This window comes from Oncorhynchus mykiss, chromosome 9, assembly GCF_013265735.2.
Source record: "Oncorhynchus mykiss isolate Arlee chromosome 9, USDA_OmykA_1.1, whole genome shotgun sequence".
Taxonomy (NCBI): domain Eukaryota; kingdom Metazoa; phylum Chordata; class Actinopteri; order Salmoniformes; family Salmonidae; genus Oncorhynchus; species Oncorhynchus mykiss.
The window spans coordinates 20833063-20854491 of record NC_048573.1 but is presented as its reverse complement, the minus strand read 5'-3'; the positions used below and the strand labels follow the sequence as shown (position 1 = coordinate 20854491).

The following is a 21429-nucleotide window of genomic DNA, read 5'->3' as shown; positions in this document are numbered from 1 at the left end:
ACTGCTGTGCTGATGTCATTTGTTTTATTGTATTAATCGGATATACACTGAGTGTGCAAAACATTAAGGACACCTCTTTCCATGAAATGGACTGACCAGGTGAATCTAGGTGAAAGCTACAGTATAATCCCTTAAATCCACTTCAATCAGTGTAGAGGAATGGGGGAGACAGGTTAAAGAAGGGCTGGTGGTAATGGTAATGGTATCGAATAACGGAGCGGAATGAGTGGAATGGTATCAAATACATGGTTTCCATGTGTTTGATGTCATTCCATTTGCTCTGTTCTGGCCATTTTTATGAGCTGTCCTGCCCTCAGCAGCCTCCACGGATCTATACCCATGTAAATCTACGGGGTTATTACCTGGAGTGTAGACAATGTGTACATGTAAGCCTTCATCTTCCTGATGGATCGTTTTGAGTATGTCCTGCTTCTACCGCAATAATGATCACTTGTAAAGCAGTACTTCTGCCACTGACGAGATATGTAGGTTAATAAAGCTGACCTGAAAATACCTTTTCACAAGGTTCATTCATCTTTGAATGCGAGCTGTAGTTTCCCGTATTAATATAACTTAGTGACTGAAGACCTCATCAATGTCAACTCAAATACCACACTATTTAGAGAGGAATGTGTTGGATGCTGATGTGTCTTACCAGGGAGGGATTTCTTGGGAAAAGCTGGTAATGATACAGTATACTTGCGTGACCCAGCAATTCACCTCTCCCCTTAGGCACTAATTAAAATTAACTTTGCCATAAGCCGTCCCCTTGAACCTGCCTCAGCGACTTTTATGATTCCCACATATAAATAGAGCGTGTAATAGAGAGGGGGATAAAGAAAAACAGGGATAGATGGAGGGCCAAGGAGAAGAGGAGAGGGAGTAGCAAGAAAGATGGAGAAGGGGGGGGGCATTTGCTCTTTGGAAGGGGTGGAACATTATCTGCCCTCCGATCGGATGACAAAATTTCTGTTTACACGTTCCATCATTGCGGGAGTTGAAATAATGCACTCTGATTTAGTAAGTCCCCAAATGCCAGGCATGCATCAGCACTTTTATCTCATACTACATGCCTGTTATTTTCTTTTTCTCTCTCCTCGGCCTCGCTCTGTGCTCTGTTCTTGGCTCTTTGGAACTAATGACACCATTGAGACGTCTTGTGGCACAGCAACATATTTCAATTATTCAGAAGTGTTCCCTCTGTCACTAGGAGAAAATGTTTTTATGGTGTGCGGCTGACTTTTTGTTTGGTCTGTATTGACATTTTTCTTGGGGCACAAAAATCAAACATGTTATGGTAATATTTCAAAAGATGTATTAACCTCAGTGATCCACTTCCAGGTAGCTGTTGATTCCCCTCCTATTCCTATATTGCAACCATCTCTCCTACGTCTGTATATAGTATGGTATAAGATGTATGTATGCGTTTCCTCATTTATGAGTTGTTAAAAAGTAGGACATAGTTAGTAGTGCCTTCCCAGATCAAATCCATAGACCTTAAGAAGTTGGAGTTTACAGGTTTGGTTTTGTCTGTTACTTAGAGGAAACAGTAGTTTAACGCTAATAGATTTGGAAACCTGGGTGTACAGTAACCTCAACTTCCCCATGACAGTAAATAAAACATTTATGAAGTAGGCCTAGCGGTAAATAATGTAAACATGCAGGGTGAAAATGGAAGGAAGAGGAAATGGATAGTTAAAAGCAAAATATTTGTCCTGGGCTTTGCCTCAGGCTAAAACGCAAATCCTCTATCCTAACCTTTTGCTCCTAAAGTCCTACAATTTTTTATGCAGGACATGTTACAGTATCTCAAAGCAGCTTAAAACAGCATACTATACACATACTGTAGCTATCCTAGCTTAAGGTCAATCTACATGGCCTATGATTTACATATACAGTGTCTGATGTCTGGTGAAGTGTTAGCTCTGGTCCTGGGCATTAGTGTGTGTTCCTTAACCAATGCCCTGGACCAGATCTTGTCTACCGTAGTGGTAGTACTACCAAAATGAAGTGAGAGTTGATTAGGTACGTTATTGAGACGGTAAACACCAGGTTAAATGTATTATTTGGTTTGGAAAAAGCAGTGGTGATGTCTAATGTAACCGTAATAGAATGCAGAAAAAGAGTGTCAATGATGGACCCAAAACCTAGTAACGGTCTTTCTGTTGTGCAATTATTCAGTTTTTAATAATATCGTATATCAATGTGTGTTTATTATCTGTTTAATCAGTGTGCCATGGCCACTAAAATGTTTCGTAAATCTTTTTAGTAATGCCTGAAATCGGGAAAAGAAAACAAACAGAAAAAAATGGTATCTATGTTGATTTGTTGGCAATCAATTATCATACAACTGGTTTGTGTGAGGTTGGAACCAGGTGCAGAGAACAGACCAGATGAGGAATCGGTGGTTAAGGATAAACATAATACTGTACTGAGAAATGGTAGCCTCAGGATCACAGTACACTTGAAAAACAACAAGCGCTACGTCTCAAACTCAATCATGAAACGAACGCACACGGTGAACAAATTCAAGCTCCTGCAAAGGACAACAGGAAACACACCTCTTCAGGGAAATCATAATGAGTAAATAGGACACACCTGAGTGTCTGTAATGTCTCTAGGACGGTCTCTGCCGCCCTCTGGTGACAGGTAGAACCATGACAGTTTGTGCCTAGAATTCACATATTGTAACGGTACATTTTAGATATGGGCAACCATCTGGGATTGCTACGTTCTTTTTAGGCATTTTAAATAAATGCTATTATAATACAGGGATATTAGAATATAACCCTCATGAGTTTAGTTCAACTGTCTTACCCCATCAGAACCCAAAATATAAGCAAGTTGTATTCCACTCTTTATACCAGTGCAATCTAAACAAACACTCGATGGCTTCAAAACATGGCTAAAACTATCATATTGACATAATGCACAGTATGGTCTGTTCTTGCATCCATAGCTCTGTCTATTAATTTGAGAGTGGTGTATCAAGCCCAATCCCTCAGCTCTTTACCAATCCCAGATTGCCCCTTTCAACAATGAATAAAACATACTTGGTAAATAATGAATATACTGTAAATAATACATATGAAATAAATAGCTGCCTCTTATCTTTAGACTGAATTATTTGGAATGTAATGCACATTTCATTCTTCATAATGACTTCTCTGTGGATGCATGTACAAGGAATATACCCTAAAAGCGATGCAGTTTTATCCTTCATTAAGTAGCTGGAGTGTTGCGATTGATTCTATGTTAGATCAGCTTTAATATTGCAGGTAGATTGTACGGTTCTATAAGTCCACTAACCCCACTACCACTTCCCTAATTGGAGTAAACTAATTGACAACAATACTTAGGCTTCAACTTTCAGTGTACACACACTATATACATTTTATGGACACCGTATATTTTATATTAGCTATCTTTTTTGGTTTATTTTTAGTCCCACCCTTCAGCTACCCTCAACCCCTCCCATCTATCACTGAAAACCATCCAGTTTTGATTTCTATTTGCCATATATTTTTTTTACCTGGGTCCTGAACCTTTCTATTCTCATAGTATCTACAGATTGTAAATGAAAGATAAACATTTTTACTAGGAGTATTATTGTATTATTGATCAGTTGACCATCGGCTTTTAAAGTCTCCCAGCAGTGCTATTTGCAGAGTTAGCTCCAGGTAAATGTTGCAATTCTTCAGCCATTCCTGAACCTGCGACCAGAAACTAGCTACATATGGGTAGTACCAAAACAAGTGATTTAATGATCATAAACCATGTGCCATGGTAACAGCACATCGGAAGTCTCTTCCCAACTATTTTGCAACCTGTATGGTGCATCTGTCAAATTTGGGGTCCTTATTATATTTAACTGGAATACTTTTTCATTTATCACAATTTTCTTTAATTAACCAATTTTGGTCTTTATGTAGGGCCGACAGACAAGTTCCCTACCTTCTTCCACTTGCCTCCATTTTTCCAGTAATGCTGCAATGAGTTGGTTGTAATTTTTGATTGAGCAGACATTTCCATAGATATTTGTTGTCTTTCTGGTGGATTGAACTGAAATTGCAACCAGCTTTCTGTGGCTTGTTTTAAAAATAGTTATTTCATTTTCAAATAACCAAAAGTGAGAGGTTGTCGTCTCAATAAATGGAAAAAGGCTATTTTTGAACAAAGGGTGAGCCATTCTTACTAATCTGCTGGAAAACCAGTTTGGATTTATAGATAAACTGGGATTTGACTAAAGAATTAATCAGGGAGATTTTTCCACACAAATAGACAGGTATTTACCTTTCAATGGTAGCAAGATCTTATCTATTTTTGCTAACTTTCAATTAGAATGTATCGTAGTGAGATCATCTCTTTCTTTCGGGATTTGAATACAGATTATTTCCACTTCACAGTCAGACCACTTTATTGGTAAACTACATGGTAATGTAAAAGTAGTATTTTTTAGCGATCCAATACATAATATGATACACTTATCATAGTTCGTTGTGATCCTGAGAGGTTAGACTAATTATCTAGATCCTCTATGAGGTGTTGCTGGGATCCAAATTGTGGATTAGTCAGTGTACAATGATACCTTTTGTTTTTAAGCCCTGTGATTTCTAGCCCTTGATATTATGGTTGGATCTAATTGTTGGATCTAATTTTAATAGCTACCATTTAGATAGCCATAATAAATAGATGTGCCAATAGTTTCACTCCTCTTGACAGTTGAATACTTTCTGAGAAGTAGCCATTATTTACTATACATAACTCTGACCCATTGTGGGCCCATGAGAGATTCTATAGTCCAGGTGTTCACATACAAATTCTAGTTGTATTTTATCAAAGGCCTTTTCAAAATGAGTTATTAATACCTGGCCTGATTTCCTAGATTTTTCATCATGTTTTATTGTTTCCAGTACTTGTCTTAAATGATCTCCAATGTGTTGTCCATGTAGAACGCCTGTCTGATTTAGGATGAATAACATCAGACAGTACCTTTTTAATTCAATGTTCTATGCATTTTTGCTATAATTTTTGCATCACAACACTGAATTGTAAGGGGCCTCCAGTTTTTAAGCTGGACTGGATATTTAAATTTACCACCGGGGTCCCATTTCAGTAATAGTGCTGAGTATATGATAGTCTACCATTTTTATTGGTGTGGTTAAAACACGCTAATAACGGATCTCTGAGTACATAAAAAAAAAGGTTTGATATACAGTACCTCAACTGGTATGCCATCCAGACCTCGGACTTAAAGGCTTTAATTGCATCAATTAGTTCCTCCTCTGTAATTTGGCATTCACATTAGTCTTTCTGTACAGCTGTTAGTTTACACAGTTTTTTACACTATTAATATAAAAAAATCCTTACAACAAACTTCAGTTGGTGGAGATGGAGGAGTCTAAAATGAAAACATTTGCTTAAGTACTTTGCATCCATTTTCAAAATATGGTTTGGTGAATCTTGGGATGGCTCCAATTGTAACAAGTTTCTGTAAATTATTTTTGGTAGCATTTCTACGTTGAAGATTTAAAAAGAAGTGGGTGATTAGTGGCGTTCCCTTATGATGCGCTTGTTCTCTGTATTAAAACAAAAACCTTGCTTTTATTCCATTTAGGGTCTATTAAGTGGGGGTTGCCATAACGACGCTTTGGCAGGATATTGCCTGGATAAGGCATAATGGGTCTCCTGACACAACTCGGTCTGCTCCTGTGGAAGAACTTCACTCTTCGGAAGAGACAAAAGGTAACTGCACACCCTCTGTATAAAATCAATCTATGTCTGCTAAGATCGGCCACATACGGATATAGAAGGATACATGACCGTGTGCTCGTGTTACAATGGACAAAGACATCTAAGGTATTGTGATAGTGGAAGAGTAGAGGGAATTGTCCTAAAACTGGTCCATATTAATGTGAGATGCTGCCTTAATTCCCTCGCTGGAGAGCGAGTCATTCCCAGACACACAGTTGGAAGTGTCACCTTCCAAATGTTATGTCATTTGCAGCCTGTGTTTTAGCTTTTACAAAGTCAGCCTGATGGGAACAGAGGGGACATTGGGAGTGAGTGGTATAAGGTTTGTATAAAAGCTAGACTATACCTTTACCCACCAAAACAACCCTCTATATAACGTGATACCTTAGGGTTAATGTGTATATGACACAATTTCAATTGTCTCGGTCCTACTGTAGCAAAATGGGCTCGTCATGCGCTTTGCTGATTTCCTGGTCAAAGTGAACTTTGTCCAAAGACTTTTATAAAATTAGCTAAATAAGCAAGAAACATCCAGTCATCATCCAGGTCTCTGTTGATGGTTGTTGACCCCTCATCTTAGGGCGGAGTGTGACATACCGAGTTTGATACCAGCTGCCCTCCAATTTCACGAGAAAGCTTTGACTTTTACTGGAATGTTGAAAACTATGTAACATTGATGATCCATCGTCATCTTCTCATCCAATACAGAAGGACATACAATAGAAGCAACATATGAGTCAGTGACATTCCAGTAAACAGTACATTCGGAAAGTGTTCAGACCCCTTCTCCACATTTTGTTATGTTATAGGCTTATTATGAAATTGATTAAATTAATTGTTTTCCTCATCAATCTACACACAATACTCATTAATGACAAAGGCAAAACAGGTTTTTAGAAAATGTATTAAAAAAATAAGTATTCAGACCCTTTGCTATGAGACTCAAAATTGAGCTCAGGTGCATCCTGTTTCCATTGATCATCCTTGAGATGTTACTGTAACTTGATTGGAGTCCACCTTTGGTAAATTCAATTGATTGGACATGATTTGGTAATTCACACACATGTCTATATAAGGTTCCACTGTTGACACTGCATGTCAGAGCAAAAACCAAGCCATATAGGTAGAAGGAATTGTCTGTAGACCTCTGAGACAGGGTTGTGTCGAGACCAACTTCAGTTTACATACCGCCCCAACAGGTCCACAGACGATACAATCGCCATCGCACTGCTCACTGTCCTATCCCATCTAGACAAGAGTAATACTTATGTAAGAATTCTGTTCATTGACTACAGCTCAGCATTCAAAACCATAGTACCTTCCAAGCTCATCATTAAGCTTGAGGCCCTGGGTCTTAACCCCGCCCTGTGCAACGGGGTCCTGGACTTTCTGACAGGTTGCCTCCAGGTGGTGAAGGTAGGAAACAACATATCCACTTCAGTGATTCTCAACACTGGGGCCCCACAAGGGTGCGTGCTCAGCACCCTCCTGTACTGCCTGTTCCCCCATGACTGCGTGGCCATGCACGCCTCCAACTCCAAATCATCAAGTTTGGGCTTGATTACCAACAACAACGAGACAGCCTACAGGGAGGAGGTGAGGGCACTCACGGTGTGGTGTCAGGAAAACAACCTCTCACTCAACGTCAACAAAACAAAGGAGAAGATTGTGTACTTCAGGAAATAGCAGAGGGAGCACCCCTCTATCCATATCGACGGGACAGCAGTGGAGAAGGTGGAAAGTTTTAAGTTCCTCGGCGTACACATCACGGATAAAATTAAATGGTCCACCCACACAGGCAGAGTGGTGAAGAAAGCGCAACAGCACCTCTTCAACTTCAGGAGGCTGAAGAAATGTGGCTTTTTACTTAAAACCCTCACAAACCATTACAGATGCACAATTGAGAGCATCTTGTCGGGCTGTATGGCAACTGCACCACACTCAACCACAAGTCTCTCCTGAGGGCGGTTCGGTCTGCACAACTTATCACCAGGGATAAAACTACCTGCCCTCCAGGACAACTACAGCACCCGATGTCACAGGAAGGCAAAAAATATCAACAAAGACAACAACCACACGAGCAGCTGCCTGTTCACCCCTCTACCATCCAGGAGATAAGGTCAGTACAGGTGCATCATAGCTGAGACCGAGAGACTGAAAAACATCTTCTATCTCAAGGTCATCAGACTGTTAAACAACAATCCCTAACATAGAGAGTCTGCTGCCTACATACAGACGCAAATCTGTATAATAATCTCTCCCTTTCCCTTTCCTAAAGCACTGTAGTTCCTGAATTTCAGGACTTAGTCTCTTATTCAGGATATTAAAGGTTCAACTCCCAATATCACTTTGCTCCGGCCAATGTCACCGATCCTAGACATTAGCTCCTCACCTCGCTCTCTTTACACACACACCTCTCTCTCACACAAACCTAATGTAGCAGCTAATCAAGGTTGGGGAGTAACTGATTGCATGTAATCTGATTACAAAAAAATGTAAACACGTCAACAGCTACAATATTGTAATCAGATTACAGATACTTTAGAAAAACTAGATGATTACTTCTTGGATTAAATTTAAATTCAGAAAGGATATTGGCGAAAAAATACGTTAGGACACCATTCTGTTTTCTCAATGACATTCAATTCTGAATTGAAAAAAGGCACAGGTTTAAGTTTGTTCCACCTGAGCAAGTCTGACCACAAGTCAGAGACCACTATGATGATGCATTTGATGGATCCTTTTTTGTCTTCTTCTAATGCCTCTCAAGGGGATAGTTATCCAAAAGTAACTGAAAGTAATCAGATCACGTTCTGAGTTTGGGTAATCCAAGAGTTACGTTATCGATTCATATTTTGGACGGGTAAGTAGTAAGTGTAAAGGATTACATTTAAAAAGTAACATGCAAAACCCTGCAGCTAATGGCGTATGGGCCATATAATATTCTGTGATGTCACCAACCAGCAATACGGTCACAGACATTTCTGACTTAACCTCTGAAACTATACTGCCTCCAGGGATGCCATTGTTTGTTACACAGTAGATACAATAAGGCCCTCAATTTTTTCAGTCAATGTCAATCACATAGTTTTTTAAAAACGTTCTCATAGTGACGGTGATGAGGAAAAACACCCACCAGTACACCGGGTTCCCTATGGATGAAGCACAGTAGGCTGCACCTCATTCCAGCATAAAGCAGCAGACGTTGGAAAGTTTTCATGTCAGATTTTTAATAACGTTTTGACTTTATACTCTATACAGATGACCAGTGGCAATTTTAGCATGTAGATCTTAGGGGGCAAACTAAAACATTTTTGGTGGGATGCATGCCAGCAAAGCCACTACACAATACAAGACTAAACAATACATTAATGGCCCTACAATGGTGACTAACAGTGCCCACAAACTGCTAGGGCCTACATAAAGCTGTCCCAACAGCAGAGTTTACTGCCTTTAAAAAAAGCTGATAGCTGATATGGCTGATATAGCTGACTTGCTTAAACAAATGTGTTTTTTTACTGATAATTGAGATGTATAAACTATGGCATAGTTAAGAAATGAATGAGCGAGCTAGGACGGACGTAGTCAGTTTAACAATTTGTTCAGCACCTTTGAAATGTACAGTGATAGAATTCAGATCATGGGCCGTTCTTACAGTGTTCTCCCTGTACACCAAGTCAGAACCGTAGGATAAATGAAGGGGGTGTAAAAGCAGACAATGAAAGCTCTTACAATATGAAATGATTGCATTTCTCTAAAACAGGTTACAGGCTACATGTGCACCACCAAGTCAGAACAGTACGTGACATTCAGAGGGGTAAATATACCAAATTATTAGGTGAGGCACATGGGCTACTAACAGTTTACTACACAACATACAGTTAGTATTACTTTCTTTGCCACAGTATACATATCTCTCTGGCCGATTACATAATTTATGCAGCAGCAGTGCTCACTTGAACATGAAGGTGGCGCAGTGGTCCTTCGTGGGCAAATGTTGTCATCAAAGTCTGACATTCTTTGGATTTATGGTGCTTTCAAATCAACTGGGAACTCTGGAAAAAAACCCAGGTTGAATCATGATGACGTCAGTGATCTTCAGGTTGTAGCTTTAGAAAGAGGCCTGAGTTCCCGACTTACAAGAGCTATTTTTTCCCCCGAGTTCCCAGTTGTCTTGAACTCACTTAAATCAGATTTCCCAGCTCTGCATTAACAGTTGTTTTGAGCATGGCAGAAATGATGCTGGAAATACAGCAAGGCCAATGTTGAATGTTTATACATTTTAAGCTTGGAAAAGAGACTGATATGTGACACGTATTACTGGCAAAATAAATAAAAAACATTTAGTAAAAAATGTGGGGCTCAAAACAAGTGGGGCTCTGTTTTGAATTAAAACATGTCAGGGGAAAGAAACATGGGATATTGACTTATGGAAACTGGATGGGAGTTAACAAGGAGAAAGGGTCTTTTAGAGGTTAATGACCAATTCAATTAATCACTGACCAAGCATTTTGGGGGATTTTATAAAAGGCATGAAACTGATTTTATGGTTCAACATTTCACATAATTTCATAGGGAGAGATTATCCATTCACAAAGACCACCGTGTCCAATGGCTAATGCCTAGAGAGCCCTGTATTGAGAGAGCCCCCATGATCCTTCTCTCCTCACTCTTTCCTCTGGTACTCTGGAATACATTATAATAAATCCCATTCTCAGTGGTACCACAATTTCCCGGACACATGTAAGGCTGATGAAAATGGAAGATATGTGAAATGACCCAAGACATCCCTCAAAAACTGTGAGTTTCGTATTGATAATGTGCTTTGACTTTTGGATACATCAGTATAACATTGTGGAGCAAGAAATAGTTGAGTGATTATGTACTGTATCAACCAAATCCACATGGTGTGGCTCATTTAAGTTATTTTATGATGGATTGTGGATCACTGGAGAAGCTACAACACTGAGTAACAACAAGCAAAACACCTATAACAGTAACATGTGGTTTGACAACTTGTACAACTACTGTATTGGCCAGTAGGACCAGTGGTGGAAAAAGTACCCAACTCTCATACTTGAGTAAAAGTAAAGATACCTTAAATAAATCAGATGGCACCATTTTCTGGATTTTTATTTATTGACCGAGAGCCAGGGGCACACTCCAGCATTTAGACATAATTTACAAACGAAGCATGCAAGTTTAGTGAGTCCACCAGATCAGAGGCAATATGGATGACCAGGGATGTTCTGTTTATAAGTGTGTGAATTTGGCTTACATTTTGCTACTTTTGGATGTCAAGGAAAATGTATGGAGTAAAAAATACATTATTTCCTTTATGAATTTAGTGAAGTTAAAGTAAAAGTTGTCAAATATATAAATAGTAAAGTACAGATACTCCACAAAACAAGTTAAGTGGTACTTTAAAGTATTTTACACCACCGCAGACGACCGTCTCACAATGCCGTCTCATTATGCCATTATGTATGGCATAATAATGGCATGACACATGCCATAGAGACTCCATAAGTTGTTCACCTTTGAGAGGATTGACAACAATAGACCTGTCAGTAGAAGAGCAGCAGTGGTTTTTAAGGCTATGGACTCTTGCGAGAGCCGCATTGTGATACAGGCTAGCGCTGCCTCTGATTTCTCTAAGCAGCTAGGTCACTCCAATAGAGATGATGGGGGGGATGAACACGCCGCTAGACAAGGTCGGCGGAGGGAGAGAGAAGGCGCCGAGGGACGCGTAAAAGCCTAAATGAGGGAGGGAGGTGAAGAGTTGAGGCGAGATGTAGCATTGTAATATCTTTCTCCCTAGTTGGCTCCCTGCGAAGCCTGTAGACAGCTCCCGCTGTTCGAGCACTTTGACTGTTGTTCTGAATCTCCCTCTCAAAGTGAACTCTAGTCAAGAGGGGAATGCAGGTACTCCTACCTTGCCCCTTAGCTACACAAGTTGCCATGGCTAAGTATTTCCAGGCTGCATATAGGAGTTGGTTCAACATTAGCAAGTTCGCCGACTACACTCTTAGGGGGGGGGAGTTATCTAGTTATCTAGAATCTGAAAACCCCTTTTTGATTCCAGGTAGAACCCTTTTGGGTTCCATGAGGACCCTTTCCACAGAATATCTACATGGAACCCAAAAGGGTTCTACATGGAACCAAAAAGGGTTCTCCCTGGAACCAAAAAGAGTTATCCTATGGGGACAGCCCGAAGAACCCTTTTGGAACCCTTTTTTTAAGTGTGTGGCTAGTTGATGTATTTAAGTGAGATAGCATAGGGCAAGAGTCCCATTGAAATTCTGATTAGCTAGGAGGGGTGAAAAGCCTCCCATCTCCCATGCCACAGTGAAATTGTATTCACAGTGTTCCGAGCCATCTCTGCAAAGGGCAAATGAAGAGATAGACTAAGAGAAAACTAAAAAGAGAACACATCAAGCCTCCATTTGGTCCATAGTTTTTTCTCTCCATTCTTCATTCCCCGGGGTTATTTGGAATAAAAGGCTGAGATCTTTGATGTGGTAAGAAGGGATACGGGCGGATGGTGAAGTGGACATATTAACGAAGGGAAGGGACCCATGGGTCCAGACACTCAGGTTTAGGTTCCATTTATAGCAGGATGGACAGTGCCTGTGTCCCAAATGATCGCCTATTCCCTATATAGTGCACTACTTTTGATCAGAGCCTTAATGGGCAGCCCAAAATAGGGAATATGGTGCCATTTGGGATGCAGACAGCGTATGAGGAGATGAGGTGAGTTAGCTTTGGCCGGGCAGAGGAGTGGAGGATTCAGTGAAGCTTGCAGTCTCATCCTCTGTAAAAGCTCAAAGGTATAGGGATGTAGAAGCCGACCGACCTGACTGCAATGACTATGCCTTGACACACACACACACACACACACACACACACAGGCGCCGATGTGCATACACACACACGCTCCAGTGAACTCTCATTCACGTCACTGAACCATACCCAATGATTTGAAAAAAGCACATTTGTACATAACAGGTGATTTTGCAGAGGTGATGCAATTTACTGAAACATCTGACGGCTCTGTGAGAGAGCTGCATTTTTGGTAATCATAGATGGGTTGCTATAGTTTTTGTTTCAAATTCCCTGGAATCATCAGGACCTTTACAGTTTTTCTCAATTGCGTGTTCTCAAGACAAGTAACTCTGTGGCATTCTGCAAAACAGGAAATGCATTTTCAAAATGATAGTATACCGTCCCAATTGCTAATTCATTCCTCAAAAGAACACGACTTCCTGCATAAAGGTTAATGCAAACAGGCAAAACGTCAGTACGGAGACAAAGTGGAATCGCAGTTCAGTGGCTCAGACACAAGATGTATGTGGCAGGGTCAACAGACAATCATAGACTACAAAGGGAAAACTAGCCATGTCGTGAACACCGGCGTCTTGCTCCCGAACACCGGCGTCTTGCTCCCGAACACCGGCGTCTTGCTCCCGAACACCGGCGTCTTGCTCCCGAACACCGGCGTCTTGCTCCCGAACATCGGGGTCTTGCTCCCGAACACCGGCGTCTTGCTCCCGAACACCTGCGTCTTTCTCCCGAACACCGGCGTCTTGCTCCCGAACACCGGCGTCTTGCTCCCGAACACCGGGGTCTTGCTCCCGAACACCGGCGTCTTGCTCCCGAACACCGGCGTCTTGCTCCCGAACACCGGGGTCTTGCTCCCGAACACTGGCGTCTTGCTCCCGAACACCGGCGTCTTGCTCCCGAACACCGGCGTCTTGCTCCCGAACACCGGCGTCTTGCTACTGAACACCGGCGTCTTGCTCCCAGATCAGCTAAACACCTTCGCCCGCTTTAAGAATAACACAGTGCCACCGATGCGGTCCGCTCCCAGGGACTGTGGGCTCTTGTTCTCCATGGCCAAAGTGAGTAAGACATTTAAGTGTGTCAAGGCTACTAGAACAGACGGCATCCCTAGCCGCCTCCTCAGCATGCGCTGACCAGCTGGCTGGAGTGTTTTTATGGACATATTCAATCTCTCCCTATCCCAGTCTGCTGTCCCCACTTGCTTCAAGATGTCTACCAGTGTTCATGTACCCAAGAAAGCAAAGATAACTGAAATAAATGACTATCGCCCCGTAGCACTCACTTCTGTCATCATGCTTTGAGAGGCTAGTTAAGGATCATATCACCTCCACCTTACTTGACACCCTAGACCAACTTCAATACCTAAATAAGAATGCTGTTCATTGACTATAACTCAGCCTTCAACACCCTAGTACCCTCCAAACTCATCATTAAGCTTGGGTGGTGAAGGCAGGAAACAACACCTCCACTTCACTGATGCTCAACACAGGGGATCCACAAGGGTGGGTGCTCAGCCCCCTCCTGTACTCCCTGTTCACCTATGACTGAATGAGCTGATCATGGACATCAGGAAACAGAAGAGGGAGTACGCCCCTATCCACATTGACGGGATCGCAGTGGAGAAGGTGGAACGCTTCAAGTTCCTCGGCGTACACATCTCTGACAACCTGAAATGGTCCACCCACACAGACCGGCTACCACTCGGTTACTCAACCCTGCACCTTAGAGGCTGCTGCACTATATACATACACATGGAATCTCTGGTCACTTTAATAATGGAACTCTAGTCACTGTAATAATGTTTACATACTGGTTTACTCATCTCATATGTATATACTGCATTCTATTCTACAGTATTTTAGTCAATGCCTCGCCGACATTGCTCGTCCTCATAGTTATGTGTTTCTAAATTCCATTCCTTTACTTTTAGATGTTTGTATATTGTTGTGAATTGTTAGATACTACTGCCCTGTTGGCGCTAGGAACACAAGCATTTCGCTACACCCACAATAATGTCTGCTAAATATGTGTATGTGACCAATAAAATATGATTTGAATTGATTTGATTTGATCTTGAGTCAAATCTGACAAAACAAAGTTATTCTGTCATTTTAAAAATCCTAGTTATCAAATTGTTTTCTTTGAAGTCCCTAAATCGTGATGATCAAAATGTGTAATGCAACTATCAAAAGGTGCAGAATTATGCAAAATTACTATTTTTTTATGTACAGTACCAGTCAAAAGTTTGGACACACCTACTCATATTTGAGTTTCTTCAAAGTAGCCACCCTTTGCTACGATGACAGCTTTGCACACTCTTGGCATTCCCTCAACCAGCTTCATGAGGTAGTCATCTGGAATGCATTTCAATTAACCGGTGTGCCTTGTTAAAAGTTAATTTGTGGACTTCCTTTCCACTGTCATTCATTAGTGTCATCACAATCCAAGTCCATGTATTCAAAACTGTACATAGGCTTGGACGTTCCGACGGCAAGCAGAAACACACTCCCCAGTAGAAACAAGGAAAGGTGAATACAATGGAGGAACCACAACTGATATGAATGTATAGGCCACAGTCCACACCAAAGCAAAGCTCTATAATGGAAAGTCACAGTGTTGGAGATAACTTAGGAGTGACTCCACTTTATTATCTTACCATCTCTTCAGATCTTTCCCGATATTGTACCTGGTGTTCTACTGTTAAAGCCATATACAATGTTGTGTAGTAGTACATACTGATAGCTGGGAATAGAGAACACATTTGCAAACCGTTTTTTCTCTTCTGATGAAAACTACCTGTTGATATTCTGTGAACAGAACACTTTAGAGTGAATGTTGTACTCATTGATGACAATTGCATTTATGGTTTTGCAAAAGTGGGTCTAAAATACGCAATTGATGAACAGGCAAGAAAATGATCAGCCATTCTGCGAATGTATTTAAGCATTTGATCATTGTTGGTTTGCTAGTTATGTTTCACCACCGTTTCAAAACATTTATTGTGGACAGTAAATGTCATAACATAACATGCATGGCATGTTATTCATATTAGATTATATGGCATTTGTTGCAGAAGTCTATGCATTTGGCATGCCGATTTGAATAGACAATGTATTTTATTGTGACCACAAACAATGTGACCCCATCTCCACTTCAGCAACACAGAAACAAGTGTCAACCCCTATCATTTAGGGCTAGAACACAGGCATTAGCAACACAAACACAGAGACTAGAATGGGATTCATGAGGTAATATACTGTACTATGATATAATATGATTAAACATGAGGTAATCTGTCTACTTCATCTTCAATTCAGGTGCGTCTGGTGGTGGAGCTGTTGTGGCCTCTCTTTCTGTTCTTCATCCTGGTCTGGGTGAGATCAACCAGCCAACCCATTTACCAGGGCGAATGTAAGTAGAATGGTCCCAGTTTAAGCAAACTGCATAAAGTATTTACAACTTAAATAGATGCTTCACAAATAAACTATAGGCTCACAAATCATATGCCAAATGTGACACTATTTCAATTCCCCCAAAACGAAATTTATTGCACTACAATTACAATGTTTCTAATTGTGAAATGCAAGCGTGTCCCTTCCTTTCTCCAATCGCTGCTGTAACTTTGTCACCTGATAAAAGTAGCAATGTCACCGTGGCCCAGCAAATGTCATACCTACGACTATGACACACTGTTCAGTATCACTCTTCCTACAAACTCTCATTAGTATAATGTACATTTTCGGACACCCCTACTCCCTTTGACATAAAGTATGAGTAGGAAGTAGGGACGTTTGGTCAGGTGGAGAATGGGTGTCCTAAAATGTACACCATACTTGTTGTGAGTTCACCTGACATGTCAAATCCAAGGGTAATGGCTAGATGGGCTTATGTCAAAGTGCAGCTTATGTCAAAGTGACATCGAAATATACATATTTGAGTTGCGTCTGGGATAATTTTTGCATTTTAGATAAGCCTAACCCTTCTCCTAACCTGTTACGTTATTTATCCTAACTTGCTGCGAAAATTCTCCTAACCGGCTTCGAAAAGTCACTTCTGACCATAGCTGTATACCATCTAGTGAAAACCCTATTAAAGTGGATAAGGGAGTACGCAAGATGGCCGCCGAGTCAGCTGACACTGCCACACAAGTCAGCTGACACAGAACATGAACACACACACTTGGCAATTCCCTAATTGAAGCCATCATCTGAGGACACTGCAGAAAGCTGCAGAAAGATGATGGAGGATGAGGACGTTTAGGTGCTCATGTATGGATGAAAATTATAGCTTATTTTTTGGGTTCAAGGTCATTATCCAAATAAAGCCATGCCTTCCGCCGGGGTGCTGCCTTGGCTTCAAGGCATGATGTGTAACATAGACAACCCATGTGTAAACCATTCCACGCCAGGAGAAGCACCGGGACAAGTCAACAACTTCAACAATTCCATGTATGTAGAGGGGCATCCGTTTTCAAGCCATTTACCTACAGTGACAATTTCCAAATTTACTGTAAATGATCCTAGTTCGAGTTACATTATTTCACCTTGATAATGACAGGTTTTGGTAGTCAGTTAGCCGTTGATGTTCCTTTAGAAAGTGAGTTACATCACATTTGAAGTAGGCCTATTAGCTATCTTTCATTTAGCCATGCAAAAGTCTAAGACTTTTTATATTCTTCCTCTGTCCAACCAGAATTGCTGGGATGTTGATCGAGTTACAGTCACTTCTGGCGAACAGATCCATCTTAACCAAGATCCAGACGCTTTCCGATGATGTGGACCAGTGGGTTTTGATTCTACCGACATCTAACCGTGAAAAAGGTACAGAGTTTGAACCGTTTTCAAATTGTTCATACAGTTTTTCTAGAAAATCATGAGCCCATTGCATTGATGATCTACTTTAGCACACCAACCTAACTGATCCTGTACTCACTGTTCAATACACTGAGGACCATATTAATGAACTAAGTTCTAAGCCAAACCTTGAATATCTCATGAATAATAAAGCTTTTACAGCCACTGACTAATGGCTCAGCAGTAATTGGAACAGTATAATACTTTACCAGACTGACAATCACTTTGCCATAGATTTGACCACGGCCCTTTATCAACTAGAGTAGCCCATTCACAAGGGTGACAGTTTGGAGGATTTGTTATTCTCTGAGATCACTCGAAAAAACAATGACAACTGATTATTTATGATCTAATTTGCCGTGTGGAGTGGCAGATCGTTTATCTTCATAAGTTGCTACTTTGCATTAGGCTCATTTAGCCTGATGATATTCAGATTTTCACAAGGCACCTAATTTGCAAATAGGGAAAAGTGGGCCCAGCCATTGTTGAGGCGCACCCAAAACCGTATTTGCATTTTGGGGTCACAGGCTCGTAATATACAAGATTAAATCCATCAGAGATCTAAGGCACGGCTTAATTAATGGGATACGCTGTCTGAGGCGACATGGCGAAAGGTCATACAACACAAGGGAGAGGCAGAGGGATATCAAAGGGATATAAATGGCAAAGGTGATTGTGTTGTGCTTCTCACCGGAGATGTTGAAAGGTGTTGGGGTGGGGACTCCAATCTCGCCCGGTAACCAAGTTCAGACAGAGCCCAGAGCATGTTTTTGTTTCGACCTGTACAAGTGTCATGTTGTCCTACCTTATTGATGGTGTTGAAAATGATAATGACAGAGGAAGTAGTAGTTTTAGTAAGAGTATAAGGACAGGATAAGTATCTCTACCTTGAATTCCTATAAGCATGAATTAAACGTCATAGGTCCATACTATCATTTATTTTCTACCATATTACAATGCCATGTATGTGGCTCAAGTCAAAATGTTCTCTGCATATTCTCCAATATCGCTACTCATGAGTTTGTTTCAAAAGCAGATTTCTTGAGAATACTCAACGAACCATGTAGCCTAAGAGATAAACATTGTGGAGTGAAGTAGTAATGGGCTGTCTTTGGCTTGTGATCTGCACCCAGACATTCTCACCAGTCTAAGCGGGGAGGATTACATTAAACAGTCGATTGGTTTTGATGTTGTCATTTCGACCAAGACTATCAGTGGGCATCTAATCAGTACAAAATGACTGCTTAACTGACTGATGCATGTTTAGCAACGATATGCCAGCTCCCACTAAAACAATTCCTCTGGCGACCCTCCCTCGCTCTTATCCACGTTTTATTGCAACATTCACCTGTGGAATACAATGCAATTTCAACTCTGATTACGACCAAATGCCCCTCAAAGTGATTGTTAAACAAAAAAAAGCAAAGCAAAGCAGTTTGGGAAATGCTACACTTAAATATATCAGTAGGATGCTGTCAATATCAAATGAGTAAGGAACATCACATTTTCCAAACCCATCTTTGATGTTCGCCACACCTATGGAGTATACTGTTTTACATGCCTGTCTATCAAAAACAAACTGATACAGCTCCCTCAAAAATAGTTTTCTTCCCAGATCCATTCGAATTCTGCCCGAGTGAAAGCACACTACTTGTTCTCGCTCTTTATGTTTAAGGTCAGCCCATTCCTCTGAGAAGTATCCTGAATGACAATGAAATGTTCACCACATATCTGAGGGAAAACTTGTCCCTGTCATCGACGGTAGCCGACGGTCTGATTACCTCAAATATTCGCCTGAATGAGGTGAGTCAGCATAACTTTTTTCACAGCATAGTACTGCAGAGTGGTCAGGAAACAACAACAAGATATAACGTTTTGGGTGACCTGAACAAATACACATTATAGATCTGTCATTCTCATTGAAAGCAAGTCTAAGAAACCGTAGATATCTTCTATGTGCACTATTTCTATGCTTCCTGTTCTTAAGGTTTGTTTTTGTGTCTTTTTGCTTTCGGTTTTGTACACCATCTTCAAACAACAGAAAATACAATATTTGTGGTTATGGAAAAGATATTTCACAACTGTTTAGATGGTACAATAAACTGAAATTAGGTGAACTATTAGAATTTTAGCAACCAGGAAATGCCGGAGGGGATTTATGCGTAGTGCATCTTTAACAAACACAACGCAAATCTTCAATCCAAAATGAATCTTCTGCTCTTCTGTCAACCCCCTCTCCCACATGCTCTTCTGGCTTCAGGTCTGCCTCTCCAACCTCTAGGCTACCTACCTACCCATATGATTGAAAATAATGCATTGCAAGGACATCATTTCTTGACTGTTCCAATCGATTCAGGGGAGACATACTGTATGACTTTGCAGAGAATTTACAGTTTAAGAAGTCAATGTTTCTCAATCGATTCTTAGGGGTGCACATCGTTGTTATAGCCCAGCATTAACACACTTGGTTCAACTAATCAACCAATCCCCAAGCACTTGAATAATGAAATTGGATGTGTTAGCGCTGAGCTAAACCACAAATGTCACACATTGGGGGTACCCCAGGAGTTGATTGAGAAACACTGCTCTACCTGGCACGTTTGTGTTCGGGTGAAATGCAGCTGTTGTAGCGATAAGTGTGATCTGTGAGTGGCCCCTTCAGATGTTCCACATCGATACCTTGCCATGTTCTAACTGATGTCAGACGAGGAGGAGGAAGACTATTATTTGTGCCAGGCTATACGCTCCTCGCTGACAAGGCTGCTTGGTGTGTGTGTGCTTGTGTGTGTGTAAAGTACACAAATAAAAGTCTAGGTAAGAAAGCTGAATCAGATGGGTTTCTATTTTACGTCTAACACTTCTGATGCTCATCCTGTCCTTTCACCAGATGATGGGCATTTCAAGGCAAGACGATCTGAGGATCACCCTTTGCAGTGGAACAGCTCTTGATAGATACGTGGAATTCACCAGCGCCTTTGACAAGGAGGCCTTTCAGAAAGTCAGCTGCTCCCTCACAGCACAGCAGCTGAGACAAACCAGAGAAGTTTTCCTACAAAACCTGGATCCAAGGAAAATGCTCACCAATGTAAGTCAAATCAAATTAGGTCTACCACTCAATTATGTAAATGTGACTTGATTGTGCTGTTTACTTCATTGTGACATAAAGATGTAATTGTGTATTTTACTTGCTTCTTAATTGACCTTTTCTCTTTGTGGCTCTTAATTGTTTGAAATCTATGTTAGCTACTGCCAAATAGCTCTTTTTTATGTCATCCAACAAATGTAAACGCTTAGAGTTTGCTAAACGGTATTGGCGATTAGTACCGTATGGTCAGATGACATGAGCACCAGTGGTGGGTTTGGCATCAAAGATGAATCAAATGCAGAAAAGAACCCTATACCTACTGTAAAATATGGTGGTGGATCTTTAATATTATTTGGTTATTTTGATCCTGTATTTTGCCCAGTACCAGGACTTTTTAACCTAAATCCTGGTTGCCTCTGCCAGGAGGCTGAAACCTGGCCACAAGTGGATATTGTAGCAAGACAATAACCCCAAGCACATCAAAATCCACAAAGAACAACATTTTGCAAAGGCCATATTGGTCTCTGGACTTGAACCTAATGGTTTTCAATGGAAGAGGGCATCCCATAAGTGCAGACGAAGGATATCAAGGATCTGGAAAGATTATATATGTAGGAATGGTCTAAGAATGGTCTAAGATCCCAACGTGTTCTTCAATCTCATAAAACATTTTAGAAAAATGCTTAGTGCCATTATTCTCGTAAGGTGAGATATTGACAGGTATTGAAAAGAGTGTTGCCTATCATTTTGACCCCTATCTTTTTGAGAGAAAAAAATATTACTTGTGTAACAAAATCTATTTGGGTTTAATTGTATTCGTTTAAAATAATATAGTAGTAAAACAAATAATGTGCATACTTTATAACTCAGTGTGTGTATTATTTATTTCACTCT

General features: G+C 40.8%; 1 protein-coding gene across 3 annotated transcripts in view; it reads left to right on the top strand.

Annotated features, from left to right (window-relative positions):
- LOC110531729 (phospholipid-transporting ATPase ABCA1) overlaps positions 1–21429 on the top strand; it is a 227524-nt gene that overhangs the window by 6274 nt on the left and 199821 nt on the right. For all 3 annotated transcript variants that reach the window (XM_021615071.2, XM_021615074.2, XM_021615072.2), the window contains exons 2-7: positions 5618–5745; positions 15915–16008; positions 16904–17045; positions 17290–17417; positions 19126–19253; positions 20338–20535. In XM_021615071.2, coding sequence (XP_021470746.2) covers positions 5680–5745; positions 15915–16008; positions 16904–17045; positions 17290–17417; positions 19126–19253; positions 20338–20535 — 756 coding nt within the window. In that variant the 5' untranslated portion in view covers positions 5618–5679. The remainder of the gene's footprint in view (positions 1–5617; positions 5746–15914; positions 16009–16903; positions 17046–17289; positions 17418–19125; positions 19254–20337; positions 20536–21429) is intronic.